This window comes from Cyprinodon variegatus, unplaced genomic scaffold, assembly GCF_000732505.1.
Source record: "Cyprinodon variegatus isolate N-32 unplaced genomic scaffold, C_variegatus-1.0 Scaffold1141, whole genome shotgun sequence".
Lineage (NCBI taxonomy): Eukaryota > Metazoa > Chordata > Actinopteri > Cyprinodontiformes > Cyprinodontidae > Cyprinodon > Cyprinodon variegatus.
The window spans coordinates 191,447-208,585 of record NW_015151594.1 but is presented as its reverse complement, the minus strand read 5'-3'; the positions used below and the strand labels follow the sequence as shown (position 1 = coordinate 208,585).

The 17,139-nt window shown below is 37.8% G+C and overlaps 1 protein-coding gene across 3 annotated transcripts in view; it reads right to left on the bottom strand.

Moving 5' to 3' along the window:
- Positions 1 to 2,213: 2,213 nt before the first annotated feature.
- The window catches only part of dock4 (dedicator of cytokinesis 4), a 154,612-nt gene continuing 139,686 nt past the window's right edge, over positions 2,214 to 17,139 (bottom strand). For 2 of the 3 annotated variants that reach the window (XM_015400736.1, XM_015400737.1), the window contains 3 exons: positions 13,699 to 13,815; positions 13,015 to 13,076; positions 2,214 to 6,633 (listed from right to left, as the gene is read on the bottom strand). In XM_015400736.1, coding sequence (XP_015256222.1) covers positions 6,178 to 6,633; positions 13,015 to 13,076; positions 13,699 to 13,815 — 635 coding nt within the window. In that variant the 3' untranslated portion in view covers positions 2,214 to 6,177. The remainder of the gene's footprint in view (positions 6,634 to 13,014; positions 13,077 to 13,698; positions 13,816 to 17,139) is intronic. The other variant, XM_015400738.1, reaches the window with a different exon arrangement.

Sequence of the window (17,139 nt, the reverse complement as noted above, 5' to 3'; positions counted from 1 at the left end):
AAAGACAATGTGATTTCTAAAATTATTCTATCAAATTCGGTTTGGTTGTTTATATCCTTTATATTTTTGATAAAGCATTTGATTGATTCAAATCTGTGTTTTTAATTTCTGAAATTGAGTACATTGAAATATAAATGATAATAAAACTGAAAAGTTTTAGAGGATTCTTACACCTAAAACTGCCTATTAGTTGTATTTATTTTGTACAATTAATAAAAATGGCATTTTGGTTGAAGTGGTGTCTATTCTGTGCACTGCTTGACAGATTCATCATTATATCATTTGTAACAGTTTGCAGTCATAATCAACATATCATGAGACCCAGGTCAGCTGGAGGTTGGCTATGACACTTATTTCCATTTCACTGTTTAGGATCTGTATGTTGGCTTCATCTCCCTTATATCCCTGGCCACCTTGGCTCTCCATCATGTTAGTCAGACTTCCTTGTTCCTCTCTTCTTCTTTTCACTCCTTTTCATATTTATGGTTGTTACTAGCGAGCAGCTCAGCCTCTGTTTCTCAAACCTCAGACTTCACTGAGAAAAGGAATAAATATATGTCACCCATACTCTGTATTTCTGTCAGATTGACAGCAAATCTCCCATGTATTTTTAATGGTGTCCTACTCATAATGATGTTCAACTTCACTCTGAATGCTGTGAGCATAGCGGCATGGCTCCCTTCCTCCAGTCTATCTTAACAAGCACCCTTACAGAAGCATATTTGCTCCTTTAAATGTGTTAGAAGTTAACACCTTTTCTTTTTTTCTTTTTTTTACCCAAAGCACTTAAATGATTTCACATTTTTAAGGACAATATACACATTGGCAGTTGACTATATGGAGATGATCACAGACCATGGGGGTGAATCTCTGCACGATATAGTGCTGGGCAGCAGAGCTTCAGTTTGATCACCTGCAACACAATAAACTGATAAGGTTATGAAGGACAGATCAGAAGAATCATATTTTCTATGTTAAGGATGTGGAAGAAACTAGCTCTAAAAATAGTTTAGTTCACTCTTTAGTTGATTGAAGCCCTGACTATGCAACAACAACAAAAAAAACTTTTAACTGAGCCTCTGAACTATCAAATTAGCACATTCAGGTGCTAATAACATAATCCAATGTTTTTTTGGCACAGAACAAGTACCTAAACATACCAGATTGATTAAAATATCTCAGAATATAGATAAGAGATCCTATTATAGCATAAAATGGTAAATTCAGTGAAATATATATCTTAGAGAGACTCCTCCTTTTAGGAAATCAAAACATATATGTTATATCACCAAGAGATAACTTAAAATGCACTGGCCCATAATAAAAACGTGTTTTGCCTTAACAAGAGAATAAAAAATAATCTCCTCCACTTTATTGAAACCCCTGGTAAAGATAAAGCTGTAAAAAAGGATTTAATCTTCATTTGTTGTCGCATAATTTATAAAACATTACCATAAAAAAGTTATGTAATCGGGAGCTTTAGAGATTTATTTTGATTTCCCTTGTCACCATGCTCACCGTGTTTGGTGACAAGATAAATGTTGGTTGTATAACAGTTTGAACTATACAAAAATTTTTTTATAATTGTTTTGGTGATAAATTTAGACACGTTTTATTAAAAGGCTTTTTTCTTGGAACCATTTTCTAACTTAAAATGAACACATCTGATGTATTTAGATCAAACTTTTTGTTTTTTCCTATTTTCAAGAGCTGCTCAGTCTTATTTATAACTTTAAATACTACAGTAAGAGTAGTTTTCTATATCCCTATGATCACATCTCCTTTAAACAACCTAACCAACCTCAGTTGTGATTTGTAATATTACTATTTCATTGTTATCCTACTCTTATAGCAAATGTCTTTGAATACTTTTCCCAATGAGACATACTTGCTTGTTATAACATTTCAATAGATTTTATAACTTAATTTGGTTGCTGAAAAAAATAAAATAATTTCACATATATTTAGCTTTCGATAAAGAATGACCAGTTTTTGACTTTTTTTAGCCTCCCATCTTTCATTTTTATTATCTCTACTGATGCTCATCAAGTAATTGTTCATTCGTTTTTTTCCCGTTAGCAAGACAGAAATAATCAGATCACTTTTCTTCATAACAAAATCTAATAAAAATCCCCTTTTTTTGTATTGCTTTAATCAACATCAACTCCCCTCCTTAACCCACCCCATAAAGACAACTCAGGATATATAACATCTTTCATTGACTCCAATTTTATTCCATTGGGCAGTTTAATGAACTTGTAAATGAGTTAGGAGTCATTTTGCATGACCTCAGTTTCTCTACAGTCACAAAACAATAAAAGTTTGAACATTTATAATAATTTGCTGCTTCAACATTACATTCAAAGCTGTAAATTGTTATAGCTACATCTTGTTAAAAACACAGTATTTACATTAATTGTAATACACAAATTTCATTTCTGGCATACTTACATTGATCTCTTCATAATTTACATGTCAAGTACTAATTAATGTGAATATTTAATCTCCAAAAAATTCACAACATAATAGAAAAAAAAATTGAAATACAAACAACGCTAAAAGCTACCATCCCTCCCACATCTCAAAGTTAATTTGCTGAATATTTATGCTGAAATTCCCTCTAACTTACAAAACAGAGTGAAATGTGCCTGCCACCGGACATCTATCCACAGCAGCAATGTAATGTGACGTGGCTGAACAGAGCAGAGCAACTACCCATCATGCAGTCTACTCACGTTCATGTTTTTAATTAAACAGAAAGCAAATCTCAACTGTACAAATATTTGACTTTGATTTGTTTGAAGATATTCTTCCCGCACATCAATCCGTTTATTTATTTTTTAAGGTCACTGTTGATTGCAAAACTCCCTCTTCTAACTTCCATATATTGTTTGCTCCATTACATTTCATAAAATCTTTTTTGTGCTTGTCTGATTAGGGCAAAGCAGGGCTCAACTGGAATCTTTAAGAAGACGTATTTAAAAATGTCATTTTCAGGCGTTTCTGAGATGTTTGCAGAAAGATTTGAGGTAAGAAATAAAAATTATAGGATTTTTTTCAGTTTCCTTTGGCACAATAACTACTAAAGCCCCTCCACACCCAAAGATGTGTTATCATGTACATATCACCCAGAAAGTAGAGGGTGTGTTCACATAAATGGTATCAAACTTCTGTCACCAAACTACAATGCTCAAAAAAATTAAGGGAACACTCATGTATAACACATGCTAAATCCAAATGAAAGAAATATTCTTACTGAAAACTGTGTTCTGTACAAAGCTGAATGTGCTGACAACAGAGTTGCACAAAAATCCTCAATGTACAGTAAATCAAATGTATTAACCAATGGAGGCCTGTATTTGAAGTCACACACAACACCAAAAAGGTGTTCGTGAACAAATCCTACCGTTTAAGCAGAGCTATGAGCGTCTACGTACCAATCTATCTGAATCTCGCGCATGTGCAAACAGGGGAAGTTCTCTTCTCCCAGATGGATGCATCTGATCAGCAGCATCTCTCAGTGCCAAGTTCGACGTGTGCACTTTGGACTCATAGAGTGAGCAGTTAGATCGCATTAAAGCATTGGGCCATACAGCTTAAGAGCATATATCGTGAGCTGTGATGTTTTCAACTCTGCAGTTTCGTCGTACTGTTTGAGAATTGAGCCCCATTTACACTACCCTTTTTAAACTGTGCTGAGATCAGTCCAAGCATGGTAACAGAGATAACTGTTGAATTTAAATGCAACATAAAACTGAAACTAACCGTGTCAGACACAACTGAACCACGCTAAACTGGTACTAGTTTAACAGTAGGGCTTGGCGCGGTTCAGTTCTAGCTACCGTGCCACACGATTTCCAGTGATGATTGTGCCTAGCAGGGTGATGAACCTCAACGTCAACGTCTGTCATTGTTTCCTGGGTCTGTAAGCCCTGATTAGACTGTTGCTTGACGTATCCACTTCCCAAAAGCTCTGACTCTCAAGTAAATTCACCAAAGGCTGACTTCATCACCTTCTCTCTGCAAACAAGGAAATATCACAATTATAATAAACTTCCTGAATGTTACGGGTGCTTTCATGTTGATTTGCTTGTTTACCTCTAGAGAGTATTAGTACCATGGAACGCCACTAGGAGGCAAGGAACTTTGCTAGCATGATGTGTAAACGATCACAAGGAACCAAGCTTGGCACGGTTAACTAATCCAAGTTCGGTCTGAACTTGGTACAGATCAGTTTTTAGAGGGTAGTTTAAATGGGGCTATAGCTGAGTACAAAGATTGACAATATTGTACAGTGTATGCCCGCCTTTTGGGGTCTTGTCCCAGACCTTGACTAAAGCATCAACTCCTGGACAGTCTGCTGTGCAACATGTCATTGGCAGATGGATCAAGACAAGATGTTCCCGGGTGGGCTCAATCGGATTTAGGTCTGGGGAATTCCTTCATCTTGCAGGAGCTATGACTCACTCCATCCACAGGAGTTCTAGCATTCTTCTGCATTAGGAGGAACCCAAGGCCAACTGCACCAGCATGTGGTTTTACAAGGGCTTTGAGGATATCACCCCTGTTTTCAATGGCAGTAATGCTACCTCTGGCGATCACAGGGAGGACTGTGTGACCCTCCACACCATAACTGACCCATTGCCTATCAAGTCATGCTAAAAGATGGTACAAGCAGCAGATTGCTATCCACGGTGTCTTCAGTGTGGTCACTGTGAACCTGCTTTCATCTGTGAAAAGTAGAGGGCGCCAGTGGTGAATTTGTCAATCTCGGTGTTCTCTGGCAAATGCCACGGTGTCCTGCACAGTGTGGGCATATGAGCACAACCTCCTGTGGCTTTTGGGCCCTCATACCAACTTCATGTAGTCGGTTTCTAATAGTTTATTCAGACACATTCACATTTGTGGCCTGATGGAGGTCATTTTGCAGGGCTCTGGCAGTGCTCCTCCTGTTCCGCCTGGCACAAAGTCAGAGGTAGTGACCCTGCTGCCGCCACCTGTTTTCTATTCCATTTGCACAGCAACATGTGAAATTGATTGTCAATCAGGGTTGCTTTCTAAGTCGACAGTTGTATTTCACAGAAGTTTGATTTAATTGAAGCTATGTTGTGTTGTTTACGTGTTCCCTTTATTTTTTAGAGCAGCATATAGAAGTGCATGCATTGGTCAAGCTTCATGACTTAACTGAATTCAAAGAAAGAAGCTCAGTGTGTTGGTTAGTAAAGGGACGTGTAGAAACTTAAGATGAGATGTTAAAGAAGCCTAAAATTTGTTACGTTTGTCTTTATTAGATGTTTTGCAATATTATAGAAAAATGACCCAATTGGTCACAACTAGGCAAGGGCTGGTTACCACTATCATGGCCTCCTAAGATCATTAAGGCTTAGAGTTTCAAACAATTTTTGCCAATACTGTTCCTGCAGTTAACTGACAAGTCAACAGTTTTCTATTTATTCCCTAAATACAAATTTTGAAAATATGGCAACACCCTAAAACAGTGGTATTAAATTTAATCGAAATCCTGACGATCTCAAACTGGCCCCCCTTTTTGTTCCAACTATTGCAAGAAACATAAAACACAAATGCATTTTTTAAAAACAGCTCTAAAATGAAATCAGTTAAAGTAAAAGCTCCTTTAAAAAGTATCTATACCCTCACTTCTGAGGATGTAACAATGAGAACACACCCTTGTCTTCTACACTTCAGTGAAATGCATATTTGAGGCCTCTAGCACCTTTTTTCTTTTTCGCCAAACAGTATACAAATATACTGAGTTATTTAAAAAGAAATTAACAAATAATAAAAAAAAAACGTGCAAGACTCACAGATAAACACTCCGTTTCCAATACTTAAGGCAAAAAAAACTCATTTATACCAATATACATACATCTGAAATTATTTCTATCAAAATTGTGTTTTATTTCTAGAATGTTTGGGTAAACATATATTATGACTGACTGGTTAAAGTCAATGTCAAAGCCTCTTGTAAATGCAGAGCCAAACTCTATCTGGTAGTTTTACGGTCTTGTTAGTTTCCGACTGACTGTTAGACGGTAAGTCTGCCTCTGTAGTTGGAGCTTCTGGAGTGCCAAACTGTGAATCGCATAAAAAGTGAGTGCCTAGTAGAAAAGTGCAAAATACGCCAGTGTGTTGTATTATTTTACCAAAAACAGACACCTATAGTTGGGACACCTTCCTGGGAAGAGGTCTTGGTCTGGGCACCCGAGGATCGGCATTCCCGTCCAGCTTCATGCTGCCTGTTCGGAGCTGGTGAGGTTTGGGCGGCAGGGCTGGGGGGTCTGTCTGCGGTGGGATGGAGAGGCTGTGAGGAAGCGGCACGGGGCGCCGGGGGTTGTTTCTCTCATACACGCTGTAGGGAGGAGGGGTCTTATTCTCTCTGCGGATGGGCTCGTCTGAGCTGCTGGAGATGGAATTTGGAAGGGGAGTTGGCGGTGGCAAAGGGTGGGGTGGGTGGTCGCCGGCGGGCAGCTCAGTGCCGGAGGCCTCCGACACACTGCAGCGGCTCAGGGAGGAGATGCCGCTGCTGTAGCTGCCAGATAGCACTGGGGAGTTGGAGACCAAGCTGGTGGACTGGCACTCAGTGGGAGAAGGAGTGAAGGGTGGCATGGTGGTCTGTGAAATGAGAACAATGGATAGCATATCAATTCCTGCATGGACTGTAGGTTTACATAAAATCAATCCCTATACACAGCTGTGACTCACAAAACTGTTTATTTAAAGCTATTTTCAGACTGCATTAACAGCTAAAAATGTGAAATGCTCATTTAGTATCTTTATCCCCCCTATGTGTTTGGGAATTATATAAATAAATACATTTCTATACTGCTTTATTCCTATCTTATCTAATAACAAACATACCTAATTCATCAGGATATTTGGCAAATCATCCAAACACAGTCTATTGCTGTTAAATATGGTGGCTTTTTTACCAGTAACAGTGTATTAGCCATCATGAGAACATAGAAAAAGTTTTTTTTCTCCCTTTTTTTATGAGTCTAAAAATATGATGCATAAACTGCCTTCCAGTGAAGGTTGTTCATCTTTGTTCAATATGCATCAGTGAAGCTGGATTGGAAGAAAAGGAGCTCTTTGTAAAAATAAAATCTATGACCTTCTATTGTAAGGTGAACTCGCTGTTGATTTATTCATGAGTTTGTTTCTTTCCTCTTTAGAATCAAGTTTTCTTTTGCAAACAACTTAAATCTTATTCCTGAAACATAATGCTCTGAACATTGCTGTTCTGTTTGATTGATTTGAAGATAGATTAATATGTTTTCTTTTTAATGACTGTTTGGTATTGTATATTTCCTTATGTCTACAAAACACAAATTCACAACAAAATGTTGTCCCAGAGTATTTTAAAGCAGAAACTTTGTATATACAGCAGTAAACTCAATGTAATAGCCTCATATAAACTGAATCAAAGCCATTTAAATTTCATTCCTAGATGCTTATGAATCACAACCGTTGCCTCAAGTCATCGACCTACTAGCAGAGCACCTAGAACAGTGGTAACCAATTCAAAATCAGAGCCTGAATAAAGAAAATCAACAACCAGTAAAGGTCTGGAAACATTTTTCCATTTTAAAATCTAAAGTGTTTTTTAAAGTAGAGAACAACAATCTTTCAGTTTGGTATATAGACAATTTCCGGATTCACATATTTTTTAAAACACCTGAACTGACCATTTGTTTTTTCTTTCTTTTTTTGGCTTAATGAGAGCAGTGGGCTTAAGGCTGACCTGCAAGGTTTTAAACCTGAGTCTGATTGGAGACAAAGCCATTCTCAAGCACATATCAAGGTGCTCATTATGAGCCTGTATCGATATTTATTTTTTAATTTTGTTCATGGTTTAGAAACCTGCTCCACAGCAGGAGGTTGAGCCAAACATACTCAAAATGTGCAGGGTCATCTCTGAGCACCCATTGCACTTTTCTGTCACCAGTTCACCACGCTTCTTCCAGCAGTCTACACTTTCTTTCACATTTTCTCATCATCATTGCCCATCGCCCGGCTTGCCACAGCTTTGCCTGCTGTGTATAAAATAAGCAAGTAACAACAGCTCTGACTGACACAGCTCATTGGCTAATATGTATCACGTGCAGCCTGGTCCCGGAGGGCTTTACCGTACAAACAGGAGAAGTGGCCCATAGACACTGCCGTCGGACATCATGTGGTAATTTATACATGTTTTAAATCAGGCTATGGATCCGGATCAGGACCGCGGTCCCTTAATCCGTGACCTCTGATTTAGAGGATCTCAGACTAAAACCTGCCTTAGCAGTTAAATAGTTAGCCCCTCTTGTACATAATGGCACTTTTGAGTTGCACAAGATGCCACTTCTGTCTAAAGACAAGATCTCAACTAATATGATAATGCATTCTATGAGATTGCTAAATGTTTTTTAATTGTTTTTTGCATTTACAGACTACAATTGTAGCTCATTTTTTGCTTAGTCAGACTGGCTGATTATCACATTTTTAGGTCTTGCCATGTATTCTCAAATGGACTGAGGACTTTTACTTGCCAATACTAAATACTCTTAAATCCAAGCATTTTGTTGCAGGTCTGGCTATTTTCTCCTGCTGTCCTACTGGAAGTAGGAGCGCTGAGCCGACTGCAGCTTTGGACAGTTTTGCCCCCATGCTCAGCCTAACTGAGCACCAATGTCCTAGCAACTACCAGTGTTCCTGTCGATGTAAGACTAGGTTATAATTTATCCACATATGTTTGGTGGGCAAATGAAATGCGAGGAACACATCTTTTGCAGCATGCATTCACTGTTCAGTTGGCCACCATGTTTTTCCGTCAGAACTATTCATGTAGAGACAAATTTGCCTAGGGGTGCTTGGTGGAAAGGCTGTGCAGATGCCGTACGGAGGGATTCTAAAGTCACATAATTTGGCCACACAGACCTTGCAGAAGCATCAAGCATACACCAGTCTTTAGATAAATCTTCATAATACAGTGCTATCATAGTATTGGGGGAGGGTGTCCCTACTTTTTAATCAATGCAGGAAATGCAACCGAAAGTTGTTCAAATGGGGATTTGATGAAATCATATATCCACTGGCCGCAGGTTTCTCATCCAGCTTTGTAAGGATTATAGGTAGCCCTCAGTAGTGGCTATACATTAGGTTATGTATAAAATTCATGGACCTTATTTAGGTTTATATTTCCCACTTCACTCCCAGTGTGATCATCTTTTTTTTCCACATTTAACGGAGCTTTATTGGCAAAAATACAGGCGATCAAGAAAAAAGAAAGAAAGATGTTTAAGCATCTACACAAACAGCAGTCAGGGATCATTTAAGTAAAAAATGGTGAATGGCCTGTACTTATATAGCACTTTTTCAAGTCAGAGGACTTGACCAAAGAGATTTACACTACATTCAGTCATTCACGCACGCATTCACACACTGATGGGCTCACTGACAGAAGCGAGGCAGCCGTACACTGGCGCCACCAGGCCCTCTGACCACCACCAGTAGACAATGCAGGTGAAGTGTCTTGCCCCAGGACAGAACGACACTGAAAGACGTACCTCGGGCTTGAATCGTCAACCCCTCTATTTTAGAACAAACTCCTACATCCTACACGACTGTTGCCCCTTAAATAGCTTAAAATCAGAGTATAAATTCAAACTTTGAATTGCCTTATGTTTTAAATCGAAATAATTTAACAAAAAAATAATAATTTATCTGAATAACCAACTTCCGGTGTGCACCTCCAGTATGTATTGTAAAAATCTGCCATGTCCTCTGCTTGGTTTGTGGCAAACTGCAAATGGGAATTCTTATTACCTCAAAAACTGCTCCTTCTGCCGCTCTTTCACTTGCTACTGCGGGTAATACGCCAACTGCTATTTAAAAATCCACAGAACTCCAATTAGAAAAAAAAAAAAAAAACTACCTTCATTTTCATAATTTAAGCATAGCTTAACTGCCTTGGTTAATACTAAATAAACTAAAAGGCTTAACAATGTAATGAACTGAATTAATAATTCTATCAAGTTACTTCATTATTGAGGGAGCATTAACAAATTATGTGTGTAATTTGGAGGTGCTTTTTCCACATATGAAAATAATCATAGGCTACTCAGTACATTTGAAAACATTTTACTTCTGCCTACGTAGTTATAATGACTGTACTTTATCTGGTAGTTTTTTCCCAGAGAATACAAGGCTGTTATATTCCTTTAATGGTTCCGGTGCTCAGTTATGAAAAAACACAGAATGCTGCCCATCTCTGAGCATTCTTCAAAATGCGTTTCTGCGCAATTACACTGTGCTGCTAGTGCGTCTCCTAAAAGGTAATTGGATTAAGTGTACTATGAACTTGATCAGTGCAGTTCATGCTCCAAAGGGCATGCACAAAGAAAGGGAACCATTTGACATGCACAGGTGGAGAAACCTCATCTCAGCTGGGTCAAGCTTGATAAGAATTTATAGATTTAATATAACACTCATAAGTAATATAAACTTGTTACTTTTTTGTTGAAAAAAATTAAAAAAACATTTGACCAAACACTGTTTCTGCTCCTAAAGTTGAGAAAGTGTAGCCCTGACAGAATTGCTGCATGTATTTTCTGTAGTCTCACTGCTGCCCTAGGGTTTTGCAGGCTGGTAATGGGCCCCTAGTTGCAACCTCTTGATGTGTGTGCGCTCATGCGCTGGATAATGCAGCCCAGCTTGGGGTCTCCAGAGGTTTGGACTGTTGTGCTGTGCAGTGATGGGCAGCTTGGTGCTTCGCTCCAGGCTTTCCATTTTGCTGCAGCAAAACTCGCTCACAAACAAACCCGGCAGGTGTGCACACGCTGTTTTGCACACAAATCCAACTGAAGGAACAATGTGTGGGCTGAACTGTCACTCACACTTTAAGGACAGAAACACAGGAAAATTATTGTCACACGTGAGGAGACATCACACCTGCAACCAAGCTGGGAGCTTATCTCTGTTTATAGAAAAAAATAAATTTAAGATACATCCAGCAGGGCAGAGACCAGCTACAGCGCAGCTCTATCTCAAAACAACTTTTTACCCTCATTAGAAGCCCTCGCAGTGCTTACTTAACCTTTCCCCAAACCTCTGCTGCTTCGACTGGCTGGTATTAACTAATAAGAAGCTCATTAATGATAAATAAGACCCTGAACTCAAAGCAAGAATAATCAGTTTGTCTGAAGATAAATGTTAAGAAAAAAAAAAACCACGGCGAGTTCAGAGATTTAAACCCTTGTTTCAACACCTCTGCTGATAGATGCTGAAAGGAGCGTTTAGTGGAGCTTACTCTGGTCTCATTGCATTAAGAACAAACTCTTTTTTTATTTATAATGCCTTGCAGAACTTTTTAAGCCCAAGTATAATCTTCCCTGCATTTTACCAGAAAAATTTCAAACTTCAGGTTTCTTTAACTTTACTAGATGGAGGTCCAGGTGAGCGACTGGCTGGCAGATAGAATACCCATGGTGTCTCTGGATGCGATGCAGAGATCAAGAGCTTAGAATCGGTCCAAAGGATAATTATGATTCAGACAAGAAAATTACATTTTTATTTTTTTTTTTGAGGTTTTTACAGCACTAATTGCTTGTTTATTGTTAAGTGGGCTGACAGGAAAGGGGGTACAAGAGAGGTGGAAAAACATGTGGCAAAGGACCACAGGCCGGATTTAAACACAGATCGATCCTTCCACGTCGAAGACTAAGGCCTCCATAGTGTAAATGGGTCATGCATGCTAACCACCGGCCACTGGTGCACGCCAACAATAACTATTGTTGAAAGTGGACTCCATTTCTTTGTAATTCATGTAGAAGATTCGTCAAATGCAATTTTTTTTACAATAGCGGTATTTCCATTACAGAACAAACACTAAAGTGTATGTGAATGCCTTGTTTCATGCGATAACTAGCGAAAACAAAAATGGCAGCGGCGGATGTAAACGCATGAGTTCTATCAATATTTCCGCCTCGGCTCCAGAGAGTGCGATCATCCTCAAACTATATCTAGTCTTCTTCTTCTTCTCTTTTTTTTTACAAGGCAGTAAGGTCCAGTTGCAAATAATGTCACTTGTGTGATGCGAAAAACAAAGTGTTTCTATTGGAATTTTACAAAAATATTTTTATTTTTTATTGAAAAATGCTCATTTTTTCTGTTTACTGTAGCTCATTTATTTATGTAATTACAATTTGCAGTGTTTGAAGGTTAAAGGGAAAGTGGCTAATGTCCAGCCAAAAAAAAAAAAATTGTTAAAAAACTGTTTTAAGACCATGGTTGAGGTTCAAATTCTTCCTGGACGACCATGATAAATATAAAGCCAGTGCTACAATAGAGTTGTAGCCTGGTTCTGCTGGAGGTTTCTTCCTGTTAAAATGAGTTTTTCCTCTCCACTGTTGCTACAAGCATGAGTAGTGTGAGGGATTGCCTTTGAGTCAATGAGTCGATTCAATCAGCTGGTTTTTCTTAGGTAGAAAACTTTTAATCAGTTTGACTGTGTGATCTGGTTTAACATTCTCTGTAAAGTGCCTTGAGATGACATTCTTTATGAATTGGTGCTTTATAAATAAACTGAATTTAATTTAATTTGCTCCATCAAATCTGATGGTCTCATGAAAAAAAATCATAATTCTGATTAAAATATGGTGCAGTGTAGCAACAATGTTAAAAATTGCAAAACAATTCAAGGGGTAGGATTTCTTTCTTTGAAAGCACTATAAATTATTTAAAAAGCTTCAGTAGAGAAGCCTAATAAATCCATGTCGGTTTTCATATGTTTCAGTGAACAGATGACATCCCTATGGAACAGAATATATTCAGGTATTACAATGAATGCCCGCAGGCCAATCCCGTTTTGGGACCTTCTTGGGACAGCTGACATATTAAGCCCTAAATCAGCAGCAGAGGAGCTCCAGTGAGCATTAATGCAAGCCCCCTCTGTCTTACGTTTCACACAGAGACGGATAACGACAGTTTCCAGAATGAACAAAACCAAGGACCAACCTTTTGCGGCGATCTGGACATCGGACCTGGGGACTGCGACCTTGCGTTTTTAGCCAAGGAAACTGTGGATCCAAAAAAGAAAATCAATAAATAAATCAGAGAACGGACAAAATAAGAGGGACGTTGCTTTCACTTGGTGAGAAAACACAATATGAAGTCAGGCAACAAGAAGAAAGGAAGCAGAGGCCTTGAGCTGAAAGCATCAGTGAAATCATGCAGCACGGCTGTTGTGCAGGTCTTTTGGACTGCCATAAGCTGATTCTACTCCCAACAGCTGTTCTTGCACCATCGAGAAGAAAAGATACTCCATCTGCTGCTGATGCTCTTGGGTAACTACACTACATCTGAAAACACTGACGTTAAATGCATTTTAACACATTTTAATGCCCCTCTCCCATTAGCTCAAAGAGTTATTTACATTTTAGGCTTCTTATTTACAGATGAAACCAAATGATCGACCACATTTTATAAAAATAAATAACTTAAGTTAGCTAAGCAGACACATTTCACAACAAACATGATTAGAATTTGAAGCCAGTCAGAATAGATAGAGCTGTAGACTGTAGTAGAAGGTAGACAGGAAACCAGAAAGGAGAGCCATCGAGGGCAGCAGGTGTTCAAAAGCCAGATGGGAAAATTAGTACAATTCATCAGAGGAGAGTTCACCATGATTGGCCATTTTACCTTGGTATGGTGGCCTGGGAGGTACAGGAGGGCATATGGATTTGCTGACATTGTCAGAGAAGCATGGTGCACGCTCTCTGGCACTGTCTAGGCTCCAGCTACTGGGAGTGGGTCTCACTTCACAGCACACAGAAACACCACAATATCACATGATGGATTTGCATGCAACAAAAACACAATATACAGATGAAATATGGACATTTTCTATGGATGCAGACATGCTGAAGAACGTGTCAATAGTTTCTGAGTTTAAATCAGCCTTTTAAACTTCTTCGCACTTTCGAAAGAGAGATATGAGGAAAAAAAGTATTGAAGAAAATTCAGCTGCTATCACAGTGGTTTCAGCTCATACTGTGAAACATTTAGAAAGGTCTAACCTTTAGATTGGGTACATTTATTCAGTAGGAGAAAAAAGAAGAAATTCTCTTTTCTTAATCTCTATAGATTATCCAGACTTTTTGGTCGACTCTTCTGGTCAAATACAGGTTTTATTTAAAATGGCTATGAAAGAAAGCTGTTTTTGTGTCCAGTGTACTACCTCTACATCGATTTGGCCATATATTTTGGATCTTTTCCTTTCAGCTCAGTTCACAGTGTTTTCATTTAAAATACCTCAGGATCTTAAAGCATGCATAATGGCAGGTGTTGTAAAAGGTTATCAGAGCCATAGGAGGCACTCCAACGTGCAATTTTCAGTGTTTTTGGTCTTTTTTTTGCCAAAAATTATAATATTAGTCTCTTATGACCAAAGAAAGAGACTCCAGCTAAACGTTGTACTGCTTGTCTATGTCCATATGTTCAGTAAGACAGAAAACAGCAAGCCTTCCAAAACAACTTGTTAGTGTACATTGGATCTACCTTCAATTTTTGAGTGGACATACTGCACATCAGTTTACCATTTGGGAAATTAAAGTAGCTACTGACCATTAAAGTTGGACTCTACAGGCTCCAATATTCCAGATTTATTTACTTCTTGTTTTTAGATTTATTTACTTATCATTTTACTTTCTGTAAAAAATATTTTCCAATTAAGGGCTTTTTCTTAAAAGTTTCATAATAAGGGCTGTTAAGCTGCATGTATAATATTTTTTAGTATTTGTACGGTAATAAGCATTTAATTTATAAAGATTGCTTACAATGTGCAAACCAAAACCTTTCCTAAAAGAATGTATGAGATTCTAGGTTCTTTAGTTGGATGAAAATTAGTGATACTAAATAACATTTACAGTGCACTTTACAGAAATTGCAATGCAAAGAAAAAAATAAAATTACAAAAATGATGTTAAACTTAAAAAAAAAAATGAAACAGAACCTTTGAAAGTTGTCTTTTCTTTTGATTGGCCTCAGAATGTTTCATTTCAGTCATATTTTAATTTCAATTTGGTTTAATTGAATAAAGTTTTTATGGCATCTGATTGCATTAATTAACGATTTTGCATTAATTAATGATTTTGGCTGTAGATGTATTATTCTTTACTAATATCATTCTAGTGTTGTTACGTGTGACCATCCACATATGTTTACATACGTACAGAATCTCTATCCATCGTCTGGCCTTGTAACAACGCCTTCTTGATTTCCACAATGAATGCAGAAATATTTGTGCGTAAGTTTACGCCAGACATTTAGATGCACTAAAAAATACTCAAAAACTGCAGCCGCAATGGAATTTCATATTTAGGAAAATTGTTTTGCATGTGGGCATATCCTCCACCAATGAATTTGTGCAGTCAGGTCATTAGCATATGATCTGCATATTGATAAAGGCACACATGCAATCACTTTCCACCTTCTTTAAGGATCTGTTCTTTATAATCTTATATGTTTGCACCTGTTTTAAGACACAAACCTTATGAAGATCGGCCCTAAGTGTTTTCTCAAATCAATTACCTTTGTGCCGCCAACCATCCCCACCCATTCCGATGAGAACGCTGCCTAGCTGCACAGCTGTGATGTTGTGGCCAAGGGGAAGTTACTAGCTCCAGATGGGTGACGTCACATAACATAATGTAGCTACCAGCTGAGTTAACTTATAATAAAACGTATTAACTTGTGCAAAATAATTAATTTGACTGTTGAGTTCTTATTTCTATTTTCCTGACTTTTAACTGTTATATCCATACACCCAAATAAACTCTTGCTTTCATAATAAACCTTAGTGTGTATTAGTATGCATGACAACATTTTGATATTTAGACTTTATTTATTCACATTCCAGATATTTTAAAAGGTTTTGCACTATCTTTTAAAATAGCAGCAGGGCTCTTTTGCCACCCAGAGGGAGATCGAGGGGTGAAGCTGGAGCTCAGCTCTTCACGCTGAAATGAGTCTCTTCAATAATTAAACATATAAAAATTAAAGGAATTTTTAATTTTGTTTTTAATGAAAGGAGACGAAGCCACGTGCAGTAAAAAAATAGCTATACTTTAAGGTTTTCTACCCATTTAACAAACCCTCTTCAATAATCATAGAGAGAGCTGTGTCAGCTATGATAAAGCAAATTGCATTAGCCCCAGGTGATGGGTTCAACAGGAACCGTCTCAAAAATGTTATCATGCAAGATAGATTTTTGCTTTTTTGAAGTAGGAGCAGCTGAGTGGAAATGATGCAACTTCAAATTCTTCAAAATAAAAGGGAAAAAAAAATGACACAGGACATTTGATGGGCCGTTTTCTCACTGTCAACCAAAATGGATCAAAACAATCTTGTTCTAGGATAAGATATTTTGGCAGCTTGATTATTCTGTTTTCTTTTTCATATCTAAAAGATTTGTATGCTCTCTTCCCTGTTCAGTAAGTTATATAGCTGACATTTAGTTACTCCTTTAGATGCAATTATTCCTGGAAAAAGACAGTGGAAGTTTTTAGGCTTTGTTTCATAAAAGGGTTTGAATTCTAACAGCACAAAGATATAATTAGAAGTTTAAAAAGTTGCACTTCCAAAGAAACAGGTTTGGTGTAAATTCTTGCACCTTTTTCTATTTTTTCATTGTCGTGTGTACAGAAGGCTCACATAACCATATTGTGAGGGATTTACTGCACCCTTCTCCTGCTGCATTATTTGCTGATCGCACTCTGCTCATGTGAGAAAGGTGTGTGTTTTCCTGTGAGTCGCGAGGAAGCTGTCACATCCATGTTTCTCGCTCTTTATTTAAAGGTGCGTCATCTGCCACCATCTGTAATTGTTCCTACGCTGAGGCAAAAGTGTGAAATTGTTGCCGGTTGTTTACTTTTTTAATTGCACAAAAACACGGAGGTGAGAAAGCTTATTGAGAGGTGGATTAAGAAAACTGGAAGGAGTTGTTGGATTTTAGCAATTATGTGGATAATTGTCTTTAAGACTACTGAGCTGGTAGAGGAGGAACTCATTTAACAGACTTGTAAAACCTTCTTAACAGTTTAGAAAAAAAGGTTGTTTTTTTCATGCTTTATCATAATAAAA